General features: G+C 39.2%; 1 protein-coding gene across 3 annotated transcripts in view; it reads left to right on the plus strand.

Moving 5' to 3' along the window:
- Positions 1–26,700, plus strand: part of Tmtc1 (transmembrane O-mannosyltransferase targeting cadherins 1) — a 253,495-nt gene that overhangs the window by 145,403 nt on the left and 81,392 nt on the right. For all 3 annotated transcript variants that reach the window (XM_074083024.1, XM_020179962.2, XM_020179959.2), the window contains one exon: positions 3,789–3,910. In XM_074083024.1, the coding sequence (XP_073939125.1) occupies positions 3,789–3,910 (122 nt within the window). The remainder of the gene's footprint in view (positions 1–3,788; positions 3,911–26,700) is intronic.

Here is a 26,700-nt window from a genome sequence, read left to right on the forward strand (position 1 = left end):
GCCAGAAGCTACCAGGTTAGACTCAGACCTTGGAGCTGACTTTCCTCTGAAGCAGTTTATGGATCTGAGAAAGGCTCTCTGCTCTTCCCTTACCCAAGTGGTAGTGTGTCTATGTGGATGGTATCTGAAAAAGGCTCTGGACTCGCTAAGCAGGATGTTAAGATGAGATTTTTGACCTCTTTACAGCTCAGGGGGAAAGACTTTTTCTCCCAAGCCAAAAACCAAGAATCAAGTCTAACACCTATCCCAGTGAATCTAACACACATTTTGCCTATAGCTACAATAGGTATCAGTGACACTTTCATCAAACTAAAGCTCAGTGGATTCATTTGCCTGATGTTGCAGAGCTAATCAGCCAAACAGCGTGAATTATTAATGATTGTGTTGTTGATGCTGTCATTCTCAAGGCCCTTCCTTTCCTAATGCTCATTTGCCTCTTTTCCTAGAAACAAATGTGCACCTTGAAAAATGTCACAAAATTTTGTTTTTTTCCTTTATATTTTATTTGAGTTACATCAGAACTTATTGGGCTGAAATAAGCTATAAATTCTTTAGCCAATTTTGTCACATCAGTGATTCACAAGGTAGAAAATTGGGTTCCCTCCCAATCGTTCTCATTCTAGGAAATTCGGCCATGGTTATGATGTATTTTTCCTAATTTTACAAGTTGCTGCTTTTCAGATTGACTTGCTGTTTAAAGACATACATTTGTGAATATTTGTAATCTCTCTTGACTGAATGCAGAGGAGGGAAGACAGTGAATATTACCATCAATTTATATGGAAGACAGATTTTTTTTCGTGAATATTATTTTTTCTCAAAATAAAATAGAATAATAAAATACTGAATTTGGGTACTGTACCACTGTCTTCAATTAAATGTTTTTAAAAACAAAAAGACCCAGTAATCCCAGCCCCCTGTAATGGTCCAGAGTGGTGGCCTCTTAGCTCATAGCTCATTATTCCCATAATAAGGACTTTCGGTGCTCACTAAATCTTTGCAGTGGCCAACCCCACCAAGTCTTGAGTAACTTATGTCTCACTTTGAGTTTGGTAGGGCTAGCATGCTGCCAAGAGAATAATGGTATAGGTGGCAGAACCACAACCTGAGTCTCTACATTGACCCTGAACACTCACTTGCTTTTCTCTCTATGTGTGATAATCCCAGTAGTAGCTTACTGTAGCTTCAAGGTGAAAGTCAATTCCATAGCAAGGCATACAAGACCCTTGTGATTTGACACCTGCCAGTATATCTAGACTTACTCCCTGCTTTTCTTTATCTTCTCCCTGGAATGTGTCTGGCTATGGCACATTTGTCTTGTAAGTATTTGTTCATTTTTCAAGCTCAGATTATCACCTCCCCATTGAGCTCTCTCTTCCTCCTCCCCTCTTTCCTTCATTTCCTCTCTTATGTGGTACATTTGATTTATTTAGCAAATATTCACGCCAGGCACTCATGTGAGCATCAGTCCTGTGCTAGTGAACCCAGCCGATGAGCTCCCTGCCCTTGTGAAGCACAGGAACCAGTGGGAAGCCAGACCTTTAAAACACGAAACACTCAGGCAAATGTGTGGTCACAACTGGGAAGACTGTCCTAATGGAAATAGTGACTACTGTGCTTGGCCCTGAAGAACCTGGTGGAGGAACAAAGGAACCCACACTGGGATTTTCCAATTCGAGCATCAGTCTTCTGGGGGAGGGTGATTGCATCTCTATGTCTTCAACAGCATCCTTTGCCCACTGCAAGGGCTCTGGGAGGGAGGAGACAGGGAGGCTGGCCTCTGCTCTCATCTGACCTCCACCTGAAGGACAAGGAGCCTCTCCCTCTGGTGGCTGTCCAGGCTCTCATACCTCTGTAGAGGAAGGAAATGGATGCCCACCACAGCGAGGAAGGTGGTGCCTATCAAGCAGGAGGTGTGATACTAGGATGTGAAGGCCAGGCCTCTTTCAGGTCTCTGATGGTGGCTGTTCTCTAAAACCTTGATAACGGGCAAGGATGTAGCACATTGGGGAAAATGCCATCTGGGGACACCAAGATGGCCTGATGGGAGATGGCTTGTACCTGCACTCTTTCTTCTTAGGATGAATATAAGGTGTATTATGTTCTCGTCAGAAACCTCTTTGGGAAGACATGCAAATGCCTTTGCAAAAAGAATTTCAGCTTTTGAAAAGAGTCAAAAGAGGCAATCCAAAAACTCTAAAAACTAAAAACTGAAAGTGCACCTACATAAAGAAAACATCAGGTAGCTACTCAGTTATAAGTTCAGAACTCAGTAGGAATTTGCAGGAAGACCCACAGTCTCCAGCTCTGTTTCCAACATGAGCAAGAAATACCTGCTCTTGTGGGATTCTCATGAGGATGGTTATTCTTTGTTAAATTATGTGCTCTAAGTACTGGAATTGAAATGTACTTTGTAAACTCAAATGGTGATACAAGCTACAAACACAGTTTGCAGCTTTTAAGGCAAATGAACTCACTCCTTTTATCTTTTTTGTGAATTTTTGGGAGATTCTAGAAACACAGCATCCTTTTGCATTCATTTGAGTTGAAGGCTTGTAATACAACTTTTTTTTTCATCTAAAGCGTATGTTTCCTTTAGGTCAAAAATGAGATCATTATTACTCAAACTAATTTATTTTGGGGAAACTGTCCAATATGGAATTGCTCTTAGAAATTTTCTTATTGCATATGTTATAGTTAGTAAAACAAAGATTTTAGTAAAATCCAGGTGACAAATACTCAAGATGTATAAAATTTTTTACTTTGCATACTTAAAGTATTTGTAGTTCCTTTTAAGGTATCTTATTTATATTTGCAAAATACTTTTGTTAATGCTTCTCCAGTTATTAAAATTACTACACTATCTAAAATGCTTATTTTATAGGAAACATTGAATATGGTAACATGGAAAGTTTTATTTGACTTTCTTAAAAAATAGCATCCAACCAATTCATTAAAGTCTATTTTAAATAGAACTCTTCTAATGCATATATAAACACATGGAAATACGAACTGTTTTTATAATGTCCTCTATAACACATTTTTAGTAATAAACAAATTTTAATACATTTTAACTATCAAGATCTTTACAAGTTAATTTATACAACATTTAATTAATTATACAAAGATTTTTAAAAATCTGTACAAATGCTAGGATAAGGTTCTTTCCCAATTAAATAAATTTTTATAATGAGTTTTTATTACAAAAAATCATGAAATAAATACTTTATTACTTGCTTACTGGCTTCATTTGAGCAGTGCTAAGACACTCTTCAGCTCAAATGATCATGGGCTCCCCACATTTACCACTAGCATTCTATTTCCTCTATGGTAAGCTTGGGTTCTCCTGGCAAGCTTTTCTTCTCTTCTTGGTTGTTGTTTAAATGTGCTCTCTTTTGGAGAGGACATACTCTGTGTGCCTGATTCTGCCCCGCTGCTCTGTCCCTGGACTGTCCCAAGGTACCTGGGGGAACAGGGATTCTGAAAAGGGCCAGACTAAGACTCAGGGTTGCTGAGGGCCCAGCCCAGAACAACGAGCTATGGTCATGGTTCACGCCGTGCCAATGTCAGGTGTTTCTGGTGGCAGATGTGTCAGTGGTGTGCGTTGATGTTTTCACAGCAGCTCAGCCTGGGACTGTCTGTGATCAATCAGCATGCTGGTGCAGAGTTTTGCACACTTTAACTCATCATTCCTTCATGGAGAACTTGAACCTGAAAGAGATGGTGCCGTGCTGCCTGAGGTGGAATTAAACAGAAACTCACTTGCCCTTCACTGTTGTGTGTTTCAGAGGCTGGAGCACAAGGAAGCATTAGTGGGCTTGTTGTTCCTGGTGTTCCCGTTCATCCCAGCCAGCAACCTGTTCTTCAGGGTGGGTTTTGTGGTGGCCGAGAGAGTCCTGTACATGCCTAGGTAACTATTGCACCCGTCTCCTCTTTCGAGCCCTGTCCTCTGTCACCAACAAGCAAAAGTCCTTTGTGTGATGACAGTTAGGTCCTCGTGGAGCTCAGGATTTCATTACCTCAGCCTTGCACAGAGCCACACAGGTCAGGGAACCACGCTTGCACACATCACCCTGGCTCAGGGGACTGCTCGCAGCAACAAGTGTCACACTGACTTCAGCAGACTCAGGCTTTTATCAGCAATTGCTCACCACAAAGCTTTGTCCAAACATTGATGTCTTAGTTAATGTAGTTATAGCCATTTTCAAGAAATATTTGTCTATTTGCATAAAGTTATTACATTCGGTATCTTCTTCCTTTCCTTCTGGTTTTCTTCTACTTAAAAGTAGGAGTAATGTCAAGAAAATGTATCCTTGGGAGGGAAATGATTGCTCACACAGTGTCACTTAGCCCTGAACATTTGAACCGTGCTCAAACTCGTCTGTTCTCTTGTCATATTCAAATGTCATCGTCCTGAGGCCACTTTTCTTTCCAGACTCCTAGAAACAGCACCAAATCAGGAGATGGTCTAATATTCTGCTACTAACAGTTGTGTGGCCTCAAACAAGACATGAAGCTTTTTTTTCACCAAATTATCTCATTTTTAAAATTGAAATTTTAGTATACTCTCTAAAATTAATATTTTGGTTTATGATGCTTCTTTTTTCAAAGTTGATTCTCCCATAAGTTGTGTAATAGCTTCTATAAATAGAGTTTTAAGAATCAATACCATAGACCACAACACTACAAAGAAATCCTTATGTTTTATTTATGGTATTGCATAGGAAATTGAAAAGCACATCAAGTAGAAATGAGCTTCATGTCATGTTGGGTGTGTCTTCAGGCCACACCCAACAGCTTTCTTACATCTTCACAGCATTGAGTTTTGACTTGGCCAAGGAGAGGGGGTACAGCTCATAACTTGTTTTTGTGTTCTCATAACAATTTGGAAAGGAGGTACTAAACACTATTCAATAGGAACACAAAAGCAGCATAATTGTTTGTATTCCATTTTTCCCAAAGATGAGTCCAACAGTAAGGCCTACAGAGGCCAGGAGGGAATCACCTCTTTGTGAAGTGGTTTTGCTTACATTAGTTGAAAGGGTCTTAACTCAGACTTTCTTTGCATTACTGATTATTCTAGTTCTTTATTTGACAGATACCCAGAGAGCATCTTTAGGATAAATGCTTACTAGAACCTAAGGCTAAAAAACAAGTGGATTTTAGTATATGCCTCAAGGAGTTGTTTTTATATTTTGTTTTATTTTTGAATTACCATACATTAATAATGTGAGGGGATTTCATTGCAATAATTCCACACTTGCCTACAGTGTATTTTGAATGAGTTCACTGCCTCAGTCGTACTCTCATCGCCCCCTCTGTTTTCAAACAGTCTTCATATGTATATCAGTAACAGTTTTCTATCCTCTTCACCTCTCTCCATCCTTCCTTTCCCCTCCCCCTTCTTTCCCTCCTACTGGTCCCCCCAGGTAGTCTCCCTTTCACATATCATCATAGTCATCACCATACGTATCACCACCATTTTAAGTCTAGGCTCTACAAATGAGCTAAAACATATACTTGGCTGTTTGAGCTGGCTTATCGCACTCAACATGATCTCCAGTTCCATCCATTTTCCTGAAAGTCACATAATGTTATTTTTCTTTATGTCTGAGTAATATTGCATGGTATATGTTTACCATGCTTTATCCATCCATTGGTTGTTGGGCACCTCAGCTGATTCCACAGTTCAGCTATTGTGAGAATAAATCTACAATATACATGAATATGTAGGTATCTCTCTTACACATTTATTTACACTCCTTTGAATGTATGCCCAAGAGTGGCACAGTTGGGTCTATTTTTAGTTTTTGAGGAACCTCCATACTGATTTCCATAGTGGTTGCACTAGTTTACATTCCTACCAACAGTATATAAGGGTTCCTTTTTCATCACATCCCTGCCTGCATTTGTTGTTGTTTGTTTTCTTGATGATTGCTAGTCTGACTGTGGCGAGATGAAATCTTAGTGTAGTTTTGATTTTCATTTCCATTACAGCTAAGGATGTTGAACATTTCTCTATGTATTTATTAGTCATTTGCATTTCTTCTTCTGAGAACTGTCTAATTTACCCATTTATTAATTTGATTATTTGTTCTCTTAAGTTCTTTGTATATTCTGGATATTAATCCTTTATCTGTTGAGTAGCTGGTGAAGATATTTTCCCATAATGTGATTCTATGTTTCCTTTGATGTGCAGAAACTTTTAAATTTGATGCAGTCCCATTTGATAAGTCTTGCTCTTATTTTCTGGGCAGCTGGAGTCCTATTCAGATAATTATTACTCATGCCTATGTCTTCCAGAGTTTTTCCATAGCAGTTTCAAATCTTCTGTTAAGATTTTTGATTGATTTGGAGTTAGTTTTTCTCCAGGGTGAGAGATGGGTGTCTAGTTTCAGTCTCCTACATGTTGATACCACTTTTCCCAGCATTGTTTGTTGAAGAGGCTGTCTTTTCTCCAGTGTATGTTTTTTGTGCCCTTGTCAAAGATCAGACTGTGGGATTTTTTTGCTTGTTTTTTGTTTTTGTTTTTTGCTTCAGGGTCTTCTAATCTGTTCCATTGGTCTTTGTGACTGTTTTTGTGTCAGTACTATGCTATTTTTGTTAGTCTCACTCTGCAATATAAATGGAAGTTTGGTATTGTGATATCTCTAGTGCTGCTCTTTTGTTTAGGATTACTTTTGCTATTCTGTGACTTTTGTGCTTCCATATGAATTTTTGGATTGATTTTTCTATTTCTGCAAAGAATGGCATTGAAATTTTGATAGGTATTGCATTGAATCTGCAGATTGCTTTTGGTAATATAGCCATTTTCATGAAATTAGTTCTGCTAATCCAAGAACATGGGAAGTCTTCCCATTTTCTGAAGTCTTCCTATAGTTTTCCTTGTAGAGGTCTGTCACCTTCTTGGTTAAATTTATACCTAGGTATTTTATCTTTTTTTTGAGACTATTGTGACTGAAATTATTTCCCTGATTTCTTTCTCAGCCTATTCATCGTTACTATATAGAAAAGCTACTGATTTTTGTATGCTGATTTTATAACCTTCTACATTGCCAAATCTAGGTAGCTTTTTTGCTTCTTTTCCGGTAGTGGAATCTTTAGGGTCTTTTAAGTATAAATCATATCATCTGCAAATAGGGATAATTTGGCTTTTTACTTCCCTACTTGAATTCCTTTTATTTCTTTCCATGGCTAGGTATTCCAGTAATATATTGCATAAGTGTGGGAAGAATGGACACTCTTGTCTCGTTCCTGACTTTAAAAGAAGTGATTTCAGTTTTTCCTCACTTAGTATGATGTTGGCTATAGGTTTGTCATCTACAGCCTTTTTTATGTTGAAGTGTATTCCTTCTATTCTTAGATTCTACAGAGCTGCTATCATGAAAGGATGTTGAATTTTGTCAAAGGCTCTTTCTGCATCAATTGAGATGATCATGTGATTTTTGTCCTTGATTCTGTTTATGTGCTATATTATATTTATTAATTAATGTATGTTGAACCAGCCATGCATCCCTGGAATGAAGCCAAGTTGGCTTCATTAAAGAGATTGGTGTATAATTCTCTTTTTTGTGTAGTTTTGTCCTTGTCTAGTTTTGGAATGAGTGTAATACTAGCTTCATGGAATGAGTTTTGTAGTGTTCATTCCCTTTATATTTCATGGAAAAGTTTGAGAGTATTGGTATCCTACTTTAACATCTAGTAGACTTTGGTAGTAAATCCAGTGAGTCCTGGGCCTTTTTTTTTGTTGGCAGACTATTACTGTTTCAATCTCGCAGCTTATTATAGATCTATCTTAGTGTTTATATCCTCTTGGTTCAATTTTATAGTTCAAATGCATCTAGAAATCTATCCATTTCTTCATATTTTCTAGTTTATTTGAATATAGATTTTCAAAATATGTTCTCATAATCCTCTGAATTTCACAGATGTTTGTTGTGATATTCCCTTTTTTCATCTCTAATTTTGTTAATTTGGATCTTTTCTCCTTTTAGTCAGATTAGGTAGGGGTTTAATCAACCTTTTTTGGGGGAAAGTACTAGAGTTTGATCTTAGGGCCTCACACTTGCTATGCAGGTACTCTACCACTTGAGCCACTCTACCAAGTCCTTATCCATCTTTTTAAACATCTCACAGAGCCATGTTTTTGTTTCATTGATTCTTTGTATAGTTTTTTTGGTTAATCTTTATTATTTCTTTCCATCTGCTGGGGTTAGATGTGTTCTTTTTTTTTCTAGGAGCATGAGCTGCATCATTAGGGAGCTCTCTCCCTTTTTTTTTTTTTTTGAGGTAAGCACTCATTGCTATAAACTTTCTCTTAGTATTGCTTTTTCTGTATCCCACAGATTATAGTAGGTTGTGTTTTGACTTTCATTAGATTCACTGAGCTTTTGAATTTACCCGCATTTCTTCAGTGACTCCACTCATCATTCAACAATGTGTTGTTCAGTCTTCATGTGTTTGAATATTTTCTGTAATTTCTTTTGCTATTGAGTTCTAGATTTTTTTCCATTATTGTCTGATATAATACAGGGAGTTACTTCAGTTTTCTTATACTTGCTATGACTTGCTTTGTACCCTGAAATATGAGCCTTTTTGAGGAGAGTTTTCTGGGCTGCTGAGAAGAATATGTATTCTGCAACTTCTGGATGAAACACTCTATAGATGTCTAGTTAGTCCATTTGGTCCATAGTATCAATTAATCCTGAGGTTTCTTTGTTGATTTTTTTTATTTAGATGACCTACCTATTGGTGATAGTGGAATATTGAAGTCTATTATTATGTTGGGCTCTGTTTGTGCTTTTACATCCAGTAGCATTTGTTTAATGAAGTTGGGTGTGCCAACATTTGGCAAATATATGTGAATAATTGTTATTTCCTTCTATGTATTAGTCCTTTTATTAATATGAAATGACCTTCTTTGTCACTTCTGACTAACTTTTGTTTATAGTCTATCACATATGAGTATAGCTACTCCTGCCTGCTTTTTGGGTCCCCTTGCTTGGAAGATCTTTTGTACTTTTTCACTCTAAGCCAATATTTGGTTTTGTTCATGAGTTGTATTTCTTGTAGGCAACAAATGATCAGGCCTTGTTTTTTAACTCAACTTGACATTCTAGGTCTTTGATTGGAGAACTGAGACCATTAATATTCAGTGTTAATATTACAAGGTATGTGGTAATTTCTGCCATTTTATTGTTTTTATAGTGTTTGATTTTTTTCCTCCTCTTCATTTGCTTACCTACTCCTCTGGTGAGATTTACTTTTTCCCATATTTTCACAGTTACATTTATCTTCCTCTGGTGTATGTACAATTCATTTGATTATCTTCCACAGTGCTGGTTTTCTAGTCATAAATTGCTTTAGTTTTTGCTTATTGTGGAACATTTATTTATTTCTCCTTCAGTTATAAATAATGGCTTTCTTGGGTAGAATAATATAGGTTGGATTCTTTTTCTCAGTGCTTGAAATACCCCATTCCATGTCCTCCTTCCTTTTAAGGTTTCTGTTGAGAAATCTACTATTATTCTGATGGATTTGCCTTCATAGGTAACTTGGTACATCTCCCTTGCAGTTTTCAATATTTTTACTTTATTCTCTGTACTTCATGTTTTAACTGTCGCATGCTATGGAAAGTTTTTTATCTTTGGTCTTGTCTGTTTAGAGTCCTAAATGCCTCCTTAACTTACATGGGCATCTCTTTCTCAAGATTTTGGAAGTTTTCTACTATTACTTTTTGAATATGTCTCCTGTGCCTTTATCTTATACCTCTTCTCCTTCTTCAGTGCCCATGATTCATAGGTGTTGTGTAGTGTTCTGTATTCCATTTGTATTTTTCCATTCTTTATATCTTCATCTGATTTTTCTGTTAAATCTCCTTTGTCTTCAAGTCCTTGATAGTCTATCTTCCATTTGACTCAGCCTACTGGAGAGGCTTTCAACTGATTGTTTTTCTAAAGTGACATAAGGAGCTTGACATTTCTACAGCTTCAATTTAATTTTTTTCAGGATTTCTATATCTTTGTTCAATTCCCCTTTCATGCCTCTCATTGTCTTCCTTATTTCATTTAGCTGTTTATTTGTATTCTCTTTGAGTTCATTTAGCTGTTTATTTGTATTTTCTTTGGTTCAGTTGAGGTGTTAATACATGTCTTTTTTCATTTCATTGATCATTCTTATCATTCTTTTGAGCTAAAAATTTGAGATTTCAACAGTATGGTTGTTAACTTTCTGAGATGTCATATTAGCTTGCTTTCTGATATTTTTTTGTGTTTCTACATTGAGACTTGCTCATCTGAAGTGACTTTCTTAGTTGAGGGATTTAGTCACCTAACATCTTTCCACTGGGTTATTCTCTTTGTTCTGGCATTACTGGGTAGTGGTGGAGTTGATGCACTGTTCCTCACTACTGGCCCCAGAGGTATAACTTGGCAATAACAAATTCAAAATTCAATACTAATCAGATATTTACATGAAGTGAATTATCATTTACAACATTATTTCTATGACCAGTCATATTATATGAAGCATAGCATTCTTACGTGGTTCTTATATAAGGGGTTAGAAAAATAAAACTTATTTGCATAGGACTTAAAATTTAGGTAGAAAATGAGAGGAATGAGTGAAGAAATAAGGAAGAAGGAAGATGGGACAAAGCATCATAGCTAAGGGAAAAAAAATACTAGTGTGACTTGGTCACTGGTGGCTTACACCTGTAATCCCAGGTATTTGGGAGGCTGAGATTGGGAAGACTGTAGTTTGAGACCAGCCCAGGCAAATAGTTTGTGAGACCCCATCTCAGTTAATAGCTGGGTACAGTAGCATGCAGCTGTCATCTCAGCTATGCTGTATGCTGAGATCAAGAGGATCCAGGCCAGCCCAGGCAAAAAAGTTTGTGAGACTCCATCTCAACAGAAAAAAGCTGGACATAGTGGTACATGCCTCTCGTCCCAGTGACAGCAAGACTCATAAATAAGGGGATCACAATCTAGGCCCGCCTGGGCAAAAACCAAAACCCTATATCTAAAATTACCTAAAAGCTGTCGGTATAGCTCAAGTGGTAGAATACCTGCCTGGCAAGCACAAAGCCTTGACTTCATACCCAGCACTGTAAAAAAACTAATGTGCAGGAACATAGCTCTGCTGTTACGGGGAAGGATGCCGTCATCAGGGATTGCAAAGGGACAGAGAGGCTAAGAATAATAAAGGAAAGAGGCAGAGGAAGCCACCAGTAGAATCGTTTGTAAATGAGAGGTAAGAAGTGTGAAAAGAAGAAGTAAAGGAAAATGACAGTATATAAAACAGATAAAAGAATTTTTAAAAAATCAGCATTTCTTCCTGTTGAGAAGACAGTATGTCTGTTGGGCTTTATCAGCACCATGGATGCTTTCTCTAATCATAATCTCTGGTCTTCAGCTTTCTGTCTGTAGTTCTCATCCCCTCAGGGCTCAGGATTGAGCAGGTGCAACCTGGGAGCATGTCCTGTGGCCGCTTAAGGCTCTGGATTAGGGTCAGCTGCTGGGGTGAGGCAGAGCAGGTCCGGTAGCATAATAGCAATTTCCAGAGGTTGGACAGCGTGGCCAGTGTTTGGTCAGGTGAGTTCAGGCGTGTGAAGTAGCATCTGGAGGTGGGTCACCAGGTCCCTGAGCATAGCTAGTGGGTCAGAAAGCACTCTGCCTCTCAGAGCCCATGTTTTTTCTGGCTCAGGCAGTCTAGTGGCTGTTCTGGCTTATTCACAGTGAACTTTCCTCCCTTTTCCACCTGTCTTCAGTTTAATGTTTCATTTGTAGAATGAGGGTCAAATATCTCTTTTCACTTTTTATATACATGGCTGGGTTGTGTGGTGGGTTTAGGGCTCTAGCCAGCTATTGTGCTCACTTCTATGTCCTTCTTTTTCCTGGGATGGAAGCCTGGGTACCAAGTAACTTCACCTACCCAGTGGTATCAAACCACACGTGAGGGCCTTTACTCAGCCCACTTCGCTGAAAGTTTTCTCAGGGATCAAATATAGTTGCATTCACACACTGGGCTTGGCTGGGCAGTGTCCCTCATGGCAGCACTGGTTCCAGCAAAGTTCATGCAACTTTACCTACTTGTTGGTCCAAGGCTGAGTATGGGGTCTTTTAATAAGTCTGCTTAGCCAAAAGTTTTCTCCATTTGCTGGAATGGCTGTGCAGCAGCCCTCAGGACTGAAGCTGGTTCACCCTGCTGGATCCCTTCCCTGCTGGCCTTTTTGCCTCAGGCAGTGGAGCACAGGTACAAATCAGCTTCTGTGCAGTGACCCAGGCAAAGTTTGCAGACCTGTGCTTAACCCTCCATGCAGTTGTTTTGTTCACAGGGTGGCCTGTGTGGGTGGGTCTTGCCAGAAGCAAAACAAAGAAAAACAGTTTAAAAAAAAAAGTCACAGGATGTACTAGATCTGTATGGCATGTGGGATCCCTCCAAGCGAGGGTTTCTCTTTGTTTTAGAGTTTGCTATCTTTCATTTTCTCTAATGATCATCCATCCTCTTAGTGGCACCTTCCTTTAGTTTATTAGCTTGCCCACCTCTCTTTGCAGCCATATACCTGAGGTTTTATTTCTGGTTGTGGAGATAATAGAAAGTGGTGCCTATCAGTAATCTATCATCTTGGTCTCTAAGAGTTTATTAATATTGAATAACATAAAAATAGTTTTTACTCCAAATATTTAATAGGTCCTAGTACTGTTTTAACTACTATTATGTTCACTAATATTATTTCACCATTAACCGTATCCAGACATTTAGTGAACTTTTGTTGTATTTCATTAGCCATGTAACATGTTATATTCGTTAATATCCACTAATTCACACTGTGCATGGGGGTTCAAACTATATCCCCCAAAGCTGGAGGGCCTATGCTCAGATTCCAGCATAATTCTGAGTGTGATTCCTCTAAGCTTTAGTTTCCTCAGCTGTAAAATGGGGATAATAACAGTACCCTGGTCAGTGATATAACGTGATCATTAAATGAAACAGTCATGTACAAACTTGGAAAGTGCTCTGCATTGTACATGGTCAATTATTCAGTATTATTATCGCTGATATAAGCTGACACTTTAGCATCGTGTTACAGAAGCAAAGCTTGCATCTGAGAGGTTAAGCAACTTGCTCAGGATAAACTGCACAGCTGGAATTCTGATTCTAATCTACCAATAGATCTCTCTCTTTCCAGACCTTATTTCTTCTCTGGTAGTAGTCGTCTCAAACTTAGAAAGAAAATAGAAACAGAGTTATTTAAGTCCAACTCTATTTGATGATTGAGAGATACTTCCAGGAACCCTGAGATCTGAATTCTCGGGAGTCTGGAGTCCCATGTGGCAAAGAATTGTAAGTGCAGTTGACTTACCTTATCCAGACATGGAAGATAATTATGAAGGAAAGATGGTAGGTCTAGTGTTTCAGAAGACCACAGCAGTGTCATCAACTGACGTAAGGGCTCCTGTCAGTCAGGCAGTTAGTCTTCCCAGCACCCCCAGAATCATGCCAGATGTGGCTCTTATGCTGCAATATCTTAAACAGCCTTTCTATGCTGCTATGTATTTTCTCTAGAAATAAAATGCCCCTTTCCCCTAGGAACAATCTGATTGGGTTAAAATAAAACTGCTACATATGAAGAAAGCATCACTATTTTCAAGAGCATATGCCTGCCTCTGAGATCCAATTTGGCTATGCCTTATTTGGCGAACTCAGTGAAGAGGCATCCAAAGTCAGTTTCAGCAAACTAGTCTTCAGTAAAAAGATGGCTGTCCTTTTCTGCATTGCAGGGTCTCTGCTAAAGTTTTCAGTTTCCAAGGATTTTTATTTACTGTCCATATCCATACTGACCGGATTCAGATCCTTGTTACCACTCTGCCCAACAGGTCCGCTGCCCCTGGCATAAGTATAGTCTCAGCAGCTGTCAAAGCCACTTAGTCAAGGGTTGGAGGAGATTTCTTGCCTCTGAGAGATGGTCCTGGCAGCTGGTGATGTGCTTAGGTCACTCAACTGAGTTGACAGTCCTGACCACATTTGAAAGTTTAACTCAAACTTTGGGGGACTGGGTTAGAGGAAATTTGGGAGTATTGGATGGGAAATCCCAGCCTTTCTTACCAGTCATCATTGTAACTAAGCTTGCAAAGTTGCTGCTTTAGTATTCCTAGCTAAAATTGTGCCAGAAAAGTTGCCTAGGCTGAGGCAGACATTAAAGCCTATGGAAGAATCTTATGTGCTGTAACTTTAGGGAGTTTCTAGCTACTTCAACAGAACCATTTTTTAAGTATTGCCTTTTATTTGAAGATGGGAGGCTTTCTCAGAAAGAGATGATAACTAGCAGTGACCAGTTGCTTCATCTCAGTGGAGAATGGTAGACAGTTGGGCAAAGAGCTGAGGAAGATTCCCCCCCAGGCCAAGCAGAGCTTTCTGGATGCTGCAGACATCCACAGCACTGGATGAGCATGTTCCATTTAGTAACCTGCATGGTGAACATGCTGAACTTCTTTTTCCAGAGCTAGGGATGGACCCCAGGACCTGGCAAATGCTAAGTAAGCCCTCTACCACTGAGCAATACTCCCAGCCCTTCCAATCCTTTTATACACACAGGGATCTTCTCTTTATGAATCTCCTTCCATACTGACCTGGGCAGAGACAACCGTTTTCCACTGCATTTGTGCCCAGACTCTTTGAGAAAAACATATATGATATACTCAGTGACATTCCTAAAATTGCAGGTCATCATCTTTATGCAGATATTATGTGTTGGCTCAAAACCTCGTGAACCATAGGCAGATGGAATCAAAGGCTCACGTGGCAGGGGCTGGCAGTGTGGCCAAGTGGTAGGTCTTGGTTTAATACCCAATTCCAAAAAAAAAAAAAAAAAGCTCCTGGGTGGGGGAGAAGGGGGGAGAAATGACCCAAACATTGTATGCACATATGAATAAAAGAAATAAAAAAGAAAAAAAAAAGCTCCTGAGCTAGTCCTCCAGAAGGAGGTGAATGTCCCTTCTCGTGAACACTCATTTCATGATAATATGAATATCCTGGTGTTAGGTACTCCCACCTGACTATCACAGCAGTCAGATGCAGCCCCCCTGAAGGCTAGGCAAAGCCCAGGATGATGTTGATTCATGGTCATCCTGAATCCACCTTTATCCTAACAGTGAACAAATCACTTCACTCACCCACCTTTATCCTAACAGTGAACAAATCACTGCACTCTTCTGTCTTTTCTTCTCTGTCCATCCTAACACACAAAAGCCCAAAATATCAATCTTCTAGCATTTGCATTTGAAAATATGTGTATAAAAGAGACAGAAATAAATTATTTGCTTAGCACTGCATGGCTTATATGTCAGAGTTTTACCATCAAAAGACATTGGAAAATATTTTCATCTGATAATAAATGCCAATTTTCTGGATGTCCTGTTTAAACAGTCAGGAGAGTTTGGGGCTGAAATCATTTATTCACAGAAATTTTACTCTCTTATTCTTACCCCAAGAGAAGCATATAATTTTATGGCTTTTTTGTATTTTATAAAACCACATCACAAAGGCTTCAAAAGACTAAAATTTCTTAGAACTGATGAAGCAGAAATAGTTGATAAAAGCTCTCAAATAAAGTTATACAAAGTAATTGCCAGTAACAGCCACATGCCAGGTTAAGGATGATTTATTCTCTTCAGTGCCAAAGAGCAATTCCTAAACTGCTTTAGGAAAACATGAATATCAGTGAAATAAAAGGAACAGGCAATAGTAAGTGAAGCCAGAAACAACATTTGGTGGTAGAAGTGATGAAGAATAACTGAGGCTACAAACTAAGTTCAACAGCATGAGTCTGAGGGTGAAAAAAGAAGAAACATGGCCCTGTACTAAAGTGATGCATGTGTATAGCACAAGGATAGCCCCTAAGCTTATGGTCGCATTAAACAGAAACTTGGAAAGGAGGTGAGCATCACTCATTTTCAGCTTTGAGAAGTGTCTTTAAGTTAAATGTATCAATTTGAATTGAAATTTTAAATTTTACACAAATTTCTATGGAAGCAATACTGTGGTATCTATTTCTCGGAAGGCAAAATGAGGAGCATCAGTAATTCTGAAGTTATGCAACACTATTGTCTGATAGACTGGTTCTTTTGACAACCATCTGTCTATGCGTAGCCTTCTACAGATGACCAGAGGTGTCAGGATTATTCTGCCAGATAATAATATTGACAGGGAATCAGAGGAACTAACTTGGACAGATCTAATAGGAAACACCTTAAGCTTGGAATCAAGACAACCTAGTGTCATGCATTGCCCAGCAGTCTTGGGAATCACTAGATAAGGCCAGTCTACTGTTTTCTTACAGTTGATTTTCTTGTGCTCTGTAGTTCCCAAGTGCTCCACAGTTCCAAATGCTAGTTAAAGCTACCAGGCAGAGTTTTCATTGCTTTGGGACTAAATGCGGTAGAATTTTCATAAAGTTTATCTGCAGTTTTATAAAACTGTAAAATTATGTCTTTCCTATATATTCTCAGTATCTTTGTCATGTTGACAAGAATAGCAGGGGTTAGGCAACACTTTCTCATCTTTCTCCACCACCCATCTTACATTTTTAGAAAGTTTACTGCTTTGAAAAATCTAAAATTCCTATAACCACAGTGCTATATTCTCTCTAAGGTCCCTTGCATCTCCAAATGTCAACTGTTTTATGACTTAGAATAACTATGTAAGACAGTGTTTGTTTTCCTGTGTTAAGACTTATCTAGTGGCGATTTTGTTTTGATTTTTTTTTAATTATGACATGTCTGCCTATGACTGCTCAGTTTCAGCAGGACAGGCCAGCAAGGAGAAGCTATGTCCCTGGGTGAGGCAGGGAAGGGGGAAGTCCCTGTGCTTTCCAGACAGTCTCTCTGAAGGACCTGGCAATGACAGGAGGAAGTGGTCAGGAAGCATTGGTGTGGGCTCCCCTGAAAGGTAACGGGTGTCCTCATAAGCAGTAGGTTCATAGGACACGCAGCAAAGAGGAATGTGTGTCAGGAGGAAGTGCACCTCAGCCTCTGAGGAGGGCGACCTGAGTACTGCCAGACCCTGATCTTCAAGGGGTGACAGCACAGCAGCTCACACAGAGAGGATGCAGCCCATGAGAGCAGGCCAGGGTTTGCTTGCCCACATGAAGTCAAGTGAGACTTGGGGACTGGGCTGCAACCTAACATCTAAGCTCATGGCCAGCTTCAGACTGCCCTAAGCAATGACTGGTGCTGAGTCTTCTGTCTAAGGTCATGACTGGTAAGGATCGGACAAGGTTGAGTCATAAGTTAAAAGTCACTCTAGATTTTTTTTGGGGGGGTGTGAAGTTGCAAGAATAATAGAAAGTCCTGGATCCAGGTCAAGCCAGATACTTAGTTTTACCATTTTGAACTCATTCTTGTTTTGAAATTCTCTTAGTGCAATACATAAGAACGGCAGGTAAAGTAACTTGAGCTTATAAATGAGCCATTCAACTAAAACCACTGGAAATGGATTAATGTAAAGTTGTCAAGTTACAAGGTCAAGTAGTGTAACCTCTGGTATGTTGGCTAAATTACCCAATCACTCAATTCTCCCTTTGTTTTGACAATGGAATAATTTTTTATGCATTTTTATCATGGTCATTGTTTGGTAGTACCAAGGTTTGAACTCAAGGCCTTGCACCAACAGGCAATCTACCACTTGAGCCACACCCCCAGCCCTTTTTTGGCTTAGTTATTTTTTGGATAAGGTTTTATGGTTTTGTCTGAGGTGTAGCCTTAGACCTCGTTCCATTCAATCTCCACTTCCCAAGTAACTGAGACCACAGGCATGCACCACAAAGTTCAGCGCTATCATGTTCTTCTTACAACAATGAGGTTATCCTGTCATAAGAGGAATAACAGAACATAAAGGAGAAATGCTGTGTACAGTCACGCTGAGGAACAATGAAGTGAGGTTACCACGTGCTCTGAAGAGAAAGGGAGAGGTAAAGGTCAACGATACCATTGGAAGGAAAACAGTTTAATGAAAAGAGAAATCTTTCTACCCCAGAGAAGTATTATAATGCTTTTAAATACATGTGGTGTCCTCTATGTTACTTATCATATTTTCAAAGAAACCTACCTGTCCAGATTTCATGGTCTCTACTCTTGCTCTCTTATTCCCTGTCTCCCCAATCAACATCTTTAGCACCAAGCAGTGAGAGGCTACCTGTTGATTTATTAGCTTACATGCAAGGCTCAAAAGTGAATTAAAGTTTTACTTCATTGTTATTTCATAACAATGGAAAGATTTGGGCTGGCATCGGTTTGTTGCTTTGCTCCTGCTAAGCCCCACTCATTTCTTGGAGCAGACTTTGTTCACTGAAGGCTGCTCAAAAGGGAAGTGACCAGGTGGCAGGGTTGGGGAAGAACTGAAGCTGCACCAGACAGGGAATCAGTCACAAGGAATCATGGATTAAGTGCTGTGAGAATGTCATGACCAGGAAGTGAAGCAGGAGGGCTTTGCTGATAATGTATCTGTCATGAAGCTGGTGACTATAGACTATGGATGAACACAGCATTAGAACAGAGCAATGATCAGAAAGAAGTGAGCAGAGAGATCAAGGTGTTATGGGCTGAAGATCAGTTAGCAATCTGTTATGCTCCATCAATTGTGTTCAGCTCAGGACATAAGATGTGAATAGATTTGAATAGTCATTTACTAGACTAGAATAATGGCCTTGATTTTGCAGAAACCCGGTAGTTAGAAAAGATAAATATTTATGTCTGTTCAATCTTGGGTGGTAAACAGCAAATGTTGTAGAAACCAGGATTTGGAGGTAAAATCTGGAGAGAGTAATTTAGATTCAGATGAGACTAAGGAGTATAATGTATGTAAGAAATGTTGCAAGCTATGTCAGGTAATTTCAAGTTGTTATTTCATTCTTCCCTATAAAAAATGAGGAGATTGGGGAAGTGAAAATCAAAGGAAATCAAAGCATCATAGCTGTGGGACTCTCCTCACTTTTACCCCTTCTTTTTCCTTTTGTTTTACAGAACTCTGTTTCTTGTGCATTCATTTGTTAAGGAAAGTATACTTTGCCATAGTTTTACTTTTACAAGGCTACACATTATAGAGTAGAGAGAGACTGAAATAGATTTGCATAAGTGCTTGTGTCTGCAGCATATGAGTGACATCAAGGTAAATATGTGGCTACGTATGTTTCACTTACTACCAGTGTATCTTATTTTATGTGATATTTGTTCTGTAAGAGTAACATGTGAATGAAACCTTTCTAAGCAAATAATACTGTAAACAAAGTTTGTGGTTTTAAGGGTGCTTTGGTGAATGTTCTTAAAATGCTTATAATTGTCCTATAAATTAGATATTTGGGGTGACATACATTATGTCATTTATTCTAAACAGCAGCTCTTTGATGTGGGTGTGGAGGAAATAATAAGCTTTTGGAATATAAGCAACTAAGATTCCAAGAGAATGAATGAGTGATAGAAAAAAATCAATTCTTCTGATCAGTTCCAGATTCTCTATTCTCCTGTAAGTTCCCTTTCTTATCTGACCTTCCACACACAACATCTGTATTAGCACAGTTGTGATTCCCTGTATTTACAGGACACTGGCAGAGAGACCTAAATTTTTAATATATCTTATATTTTTTTCTTTCTCCTTTTATTTTATCATTTTTACATTTACTTACATGTGTATACATTGTTTGTGCCACCTCCCCCACCCCCCTACTTTCTGATTTTTGTTGAAGAGAAAATATAGGAGATAATAAAAAAGACATAGCATTTTTGCTAGTTTGAGAAAATTAGCTGTACAGAGATTCCTAGCATTGCTTCCATGCATTTGTAAATTGCAACCCACATTCGTTTGTCTCTACCAGACCTTTTTTTTTTTTTTTATTCATATGTGCATACAAGGCTTGGTTCATTTCTCCCCCCTGCCCCCAACCCCTCCCTTACCACTCACTCCGCCCCCTCCCCCCCCCCCCCCCCCCGCCAATACCCAGCAGAAACTATTTTGCCCTTATTTCTAATTTTGTTGTAGAGAGAGTATAAGCAATAATAGGAAGGAACAAGGGTTTTTGCTGGTTGAGATAAGGATAGCTATACAGGGCATTGACTCACATTGATTTCCTGTGCGTGGGTGTTACCTTCTAGGTTAATTCTTTTTGATCTAACCTTTTCTCTAGTTCCTGGTCTCCTTTTCCTATTGGCCTCAGTTGCTTTAAGGTATCTGCTTTAGTTTCTCTGCGTTAAGGGCAATAAATGCTAGCTAGTTTTTTAGGTGTCTTACCTATCCTCACCCCTCCCTTGTGTGCTCTCGCTTTTATCATGTGCTCATAGTCCAATCCCCTTGTTGTGTACCAGACCTTTTTGCTCCTTCCTGGTCCCCTTCCCATAGTGGCCTCTGCCAGTTTAAGATTACTTTATTAGCTCCTCTGAAGGGAGCACATCAACCACATTCAAGTTTTAGGTTTCCTTTCCTTTCCCTATTTCTCCCAAGTGTGTTCTCCCCTTAGTGTGTGACCCATGTCCAATAATTACTGCATTTGTTTTGGGTCTATAATCTGCATATGAGGGAGAACATGCGATTTTTGGCCTTCTGAGCCTGGCTAATTTTGCTTAAGATGATGTTCTGCAGTTCCATCCATTTACTTGCAAATGACAAAATTTCATTCTTCTTTGTGGCTGAGTAAAATTCCATTCATTGGTAGTGGGGCATCTTGGATCTTTCCATAGCTTGGCTATTGTGATTAATGTTGCAATAAACATGGTGTGCAGGTGCTTTTGTAATAACTTGAATCACATTCCTTCTGGTATATCCCTAGGAGTAGGATTGCTGGATCATATGGCAGATCTATGTTTAGTTTTTTAAGGAGCCTCTATATTGTTTTCCAAAGTGGTTGTTACTAGCTTACATTCCCACCAGCAGTGTATGAGGGTTCATTTCCCCCACATCCTCACCAACATTTGTTGTAGTTGGTGTTCTTGATGATAGCCATTCTAATGGGTAAGGTAGAATATTAATGGGTTTTGATTTGCATTTCCTTTATGGCCAGGAATGGTGAGCATTTTTTCATGTGTTTTTTGGCCATTTGGATTTCTTCCTTACAAAAATTTCTGTTTAGTTCAGTTGCTCACTTCTTTATTGGTTCATTGATTTTGGGAGAGTTTAGTTTTTTGAGCTCCCTGTATATTCTGGTTATCAGTCCTTGCTCTGATGTATAGCTAGCAAATATTTTCACTCACTCTGTGGGTGTTCTCTTCAATTTGGAGACCATTTCTTTTGTTGTGCAGAAGTTTTTTAATTCCATGTAGTCCTGTTTGTCCATCCTTTCTCTTAGTTGCTGGACTGATAGAGTTCTGCTGAGGAAGTCCTTGCCTATACCTAGTGTTTCCAGGGTATTCCCTGCTCTTTCATTTACTAACTACAAGGTTTCAGGTCTGATATTAAGGTCTTTAATCCACTTTGAATTGATACTAGTACAGGGTGACAGGCAGGGATCTAGTTTCAGTTTTCTGTGGGCACATAACCACTTTTCCAGCAACATTTGTTGAAGAGGCTGTCCTTCTCCATTGTATGTTTTTGGCGTCTTTGTCAAAAATAAGGTAGGCATAGCTGTGTGGATTCATATCTGGGTCCTCTGTTCTGTTCCACTAGTCTTCATATCTGTTCTTGTGCCAGTACCATGCTGTTTTTATTACTATGGATCTGCAGTATAGTTTGATGTTGGGTATTGTGATACCTCCAGCATTGCTCTTTTTACTCAGTATTGCCTTGGCTATTTGCAGGGGAGAGCTAAATTTTGACTTAGGATATACACAAAGTTTACCAAGTTCCTGCCTCATACTCTATTTAGCAGAAAATAACTGCCTAATAATAGTACAATTATAGCAATGTTATATATTTTTGTTTATTAGGCATTATACATTGTAAAATTATCATTTTATTTTATACAATAAAGAAACTAAGAACTAGGGAATTAAAATAATGTGTTCAACATTAACAACAGTGTCAGAATTGAGATGCAAACCAAGGATTTTTCTTTTTTTAGGGGGACTGAGACTTGAAACTCAGGAAGAGCGCTTAGAAAGCAGGCACTCTTATCACTTGAGCCATACCTCCAGTCCCCAAGACTGACACCAGAATCCTGCCGTATTTACTAGGAGAAATCTCATAGATTTTGGAGCTGGTACATGACTATGAGTGGAGAAGAAGCATTATGTTTTCAAAAAGTTGAAAGAGAATTATTTAGATTCTCAGAAGGTGAAAGCAATGGCATTTTTCTAGCCAGGTGCCAGTAGTGCAGTCCTGTAATCCTAGCTACTCAGGAGGCCAAGATCAGGAGGATCCTGGTTCAAAGCCAGCCCAGGCAAATAGTGCACAAGACCCTATCTTGAAAAAACCTTCCACAAAATGGGCTGTTAAGTGGCTCAAGGTGTAGGCCCTGAGTTCAAATCCCAGTACTGAAAAAAATGGCATTTTTCTCAGTTCCATAGACAGACTGGAAAAGAACAGAGGACATCTACTTCTTTGAGAACCACACATGCAGAAGCTTTTCATACCTACCCCAAAAGCGTAGCATCCAGCATAGAGGGCTAGGGAAATACTCAAAGATGCTTTGGGATTCTTTCCTTGGAATATAAGCTCTCTTTTCCAAACACATTCAATCTTCTGGCTAATTTCTCCATCTATCAAATGTTTGACATGAAGAAAGAACAGGGCAGAAATGGGAACACTTACAGAGTTCAGCTCGCTGGCAGAATGACTCAAGTGGTAGAGTGCCTGCCTAGCAAGGGTGGTACTATGAGTTCAAACCCCAGTGCCGCCAAAACCAAACAAGAGTCTAGCTCACAGTGGCCAGCAGCTTCCAGGTCAAGTCATGTCTGAGTTGTTGCCACTGGCTTCCTGGCACTTCCTGTGTGCCAGTATCATCCATCCACCTGTCCTCAGCTTGGTGTCCTGGGGCTCTACTGTTTAACCACTTGAGGCCAAAATCTGTGGGACTGGAATAAGACTGTACCATCAGATAACTTGTGAAATGCGATTCATCAGACTGAAATGAAGTCAATTAGGGATAGACTTCATTTAGATTCTCAGACTTCTTTCATGGAATAAAATGTTAAGATTGTGTGTCTGTCTTATAATACTAATTTTATTTATAGGTATTCTCATGGGTTGTTTTGTTAACAAATTAAAAGGTAGAATTTTGGTTCTACTTACTAGCAAAAAGATACTCTTTGTTGCAGTAATTAAATAGGAAAGCTGTGGCAAACATCATAAAATGCTTGGACCAGAGGTAGAAAGTTCTTATCTTTTCAGATTAATGTAAATAAGAACTGAAGTGCTGTTCTTTTGTCACCTACAAACTTCAGGGCAACGCTTGGAGGCATATTTGTACTTGGTGTATTTGGATACAAAGATGAGCTGCCTACAAAATTCTCAAGCAGATTTAAAGCATTTGTGATTCTAGTGCAGAAGGACGAACATTATTGGTTTGCAGTTTCTGTTAAGTTCTCTGAGGGAGAGATGCAAGTGTCTAGTTATTTAAGCACTGCACGTGGAGCAGCTTGTCAATGAAGCCATTTTCTGCATGGGAGATGCTATTGGCTTGCACGTGAGGGATGCTGTCTGTGTGCAAAGCCATGGTGCTGCTCGAGTTTCCTCTGAAAATGCATCTGAGCTAAACTATTGCTTTGGGTTCTGCAGGGTATAATTTTGTCCTGTGTCAATAGTTTGCAATGGCTCCTGTGTGCTCTGTGTGGAGGTCTCTGGTCAGCAGCCCACAGTTTTCTTAACCAGAGTAGCCTGAGCAAGCTGGACTCTGGTCTCATCTCCTGGAGGCCCCAGAAGCATGTAGCTTCATTTTCTGCTTCTAGTATGAGGCCTTCGCCTGCCCCTGGTGCTAGAGACAGAGAGCGTGTCTCCCTCTTTTGCTGCTGAGAACCTCATTCAAGCACATGTTGAAAGAAGAAGCTTCATAATGGAGAAGTATCTTGCTCTCTGTGACATTTGTGTCAGGCTTTAAAGAATGTGATACTTTCTAAGAAATTTGCAAACCTACATAGAAATTATTTTATATGGCTTAACATTTCTTTAAACCACATGTCACTATATGGCCTTTTGAAAAGACTTATCATGTTACTTGACACAGATGCTTACGTTGAATGGAAATAAATAATTCTCTTTCATTTTTGTGTAAAAAATGAAAGTGAACAAGCAATGTGTAGCCCCGGAGTCAGATCTGGTCCACTACCTGATTATCTTTTATTGGGACATACACTCATTTACTTCCACAGTGTATGTGGCTGCTTTCCTACAACAAAGACAAGTGGAGGAGAAGTGACAATGGCTTCATAGCCTATGCAGGGCTGATAGGAACTTTCCCTGTGCCTCCTGAAGGTTGTAATAGTTTTGTCTGCTGAAATGAGCTGACAATAAGCAGCTTAATATGAGAAAAGGCATTCTCATAATATGAGAAAATGTTCCTATGCACATGAGCACAGGAACCACATAGAATCTACAACTCAGAAAGACAGGTGGTTAAAGCTTCCAATACCTCTTCTTAGGGAAAAGGGAAATGGGGATGAAAGCAGTTTGGGGGTGAGGGGAGTAAGTGACTTTTAGGGGAGAGGAGTTAGTCCCCAAGAGCAGGCAATGGCTGGCACAAAGTTCTCTAGGCTCTGGTGTAGTGCTTGATTTTCAGTCTCTTCCTTCATGTCCTTCAAGTCCTTGTTAATGAACTTTTTGTAAGATTAAAGGTAATTGCCTTCTTTTTGGTAGATACAGTCTTTAGGTAGATAAGGGAACTTCAGAGAAAGCCTTTCCTTGCTTTTGGGGAAAGAAAATAGGACTTCCAGACAGGGAGCCAGGGAAGGTCATAGAGACCTTGAAGCTGCTTCTTCAGTTCAACTTATAAAAGCACCTTGAAAGCATCTATGAAAGCACTATACTTTGAGGGTATTATTTTTTGTAAGCTCCAATACCTAAAAAGCCTGAAATATTTACTCCCTGGCCTTTTACAGAAGGCATTTGCAGACCTCTAGATGATTAAGTCTATAGATCTGGCTCATACTGGCTTTGGGGGCAGTGGACAAGTTCTTTAAATCCTCTAAGTTTTAGTTCCCTCATTTATGAGATGGAAGATATTGAGGATGAAATGTTCAGATTAGATAATATATGTGAAGTACTGTCATTGTACCAGGCCCTACAAATATTGTGAACAGGTATCATATAAGCATTTAGCACAGTACCTGGCACATGGGAAGTTCTTGATAAACATACAGACAACTAATTATGTGTCATATATTCTTTGTTCTTGTCTTCTGTCCCTTTTTGGCCATTGCCCTTGGGTTGTTGGGATCCCATTGTCTTCCTTCCCTACTATTCTATTAGGAGACAGCTCTGATTCATACAAGGAACTAGTGAGATTGCTTGTATGGAGTGTTTGTGAAGAAAATAGGCAATGCTATGTGATGAGATTGGAGGAACACAGGGATTCTGCTGTCTAGTCCCTTTGGAGGACAGCATATGGAGCCTAGCCTTGGATTCTGAAATTCCTGTTTTTATATCTTTTTTCCACTTTTTACTAGATGCATGACTTAATTCAGTCAGTCAGCTAACCATTTTCTTCTTTAAATTCTTTAATTCTTCTTCTTCTTTAATTCTTCTCAGATTAAACGTTATTATAAGCCATAGGGTTGTGAGGATGTACTAACATCAGATATAGAAAATGCTTGGTATAGAAAAGATTGGCTCCATAAATGTTAACTCTTACTAATGCAGCTTTCTGTAGCAAGAACAGGAAGAGAGAGCTGGCGTTGGAGATGCAATCTGCATGTCATTTCAGGTCTTTGCTCCAAATGTCAGCAAGGCCGCCTTTGACTAGCCACACTAAAATCTCACCCTCCTCCTTCCTTGATTTACTTCTCCATATAACAAAGCATTGCATGCATGCTCTATGCTTTATCTACTTATTAACTCTTCTACCCATCAAGGTATAGCCCATAAAGATAAAAATTTTACTCTTGTTTTATTTTAAGTTCTTAATATATGTAATAGTATTAGGTACATAGAATTTATTAAATACCTGGTGAATGAAAGTGAGGTGCTCAGAAGACTTTCATATGGCTGTGGAAGCATCCTGCTTAGTTAGGGTGGGGATCTGGCTGGGGCTAGAGGCACAGATCCAAGCAACCTCATGAACTTGAGCAGGCATTATGTTCAGGCAAAGTAATAATGTTAGCATGGTCACTTGTGTGGTAACAAAAGATTTGTAGAAAAGCTTCACAACCTTAAGGTTTATATGAGAGTTGTAAAAGTTGGAAGAAGTTTGAATTTGTTTGTGTGTTGTTTGTTTTTGTTCTGACATATGGAAGGTTCCTGTGGCAGTTGCATTCAGTGCTTGGGTGGGGGATGGGGACTCCCTTTATCAAATAGTGAAGTCTAACGCTTTAGGAAGTGGATTTATGAAATTTGGGGTAAGAAGATGGCTCTGTCCCCAGGGTCTGCAAGTCAGAAGCCTCAAACATCACTCTTGTTTTTCTATTCTTGATGGAGAAGCACAGGCATTTAGAAAAGAGGATAGAAGGTGGAGGGGCATTTTTTCAAAAGAGGTGTGTTTAGGAATGAGAACATTTAGAGCAACTTGATTTGCTAGACTGCAGTTCTTTGAGAGCAGGCCCCTGTTTTATTCTTCATTGTATTTTT

The sequence above is a fragment of the Castor canadensis genome, chromosome 8 (genome assembly GCF_047511655.1).
Source record: "Castor canadensis chromosome 8, mCasCan1.hap1v2, whole genome shotgun sequence".
In the NCBI taxonomy this organism is placed as follows: Eukaryota; Metazoa; Chordata; class Mammalia; order Rodentia; family Castoridae; genus Castor; species Castor canadensis.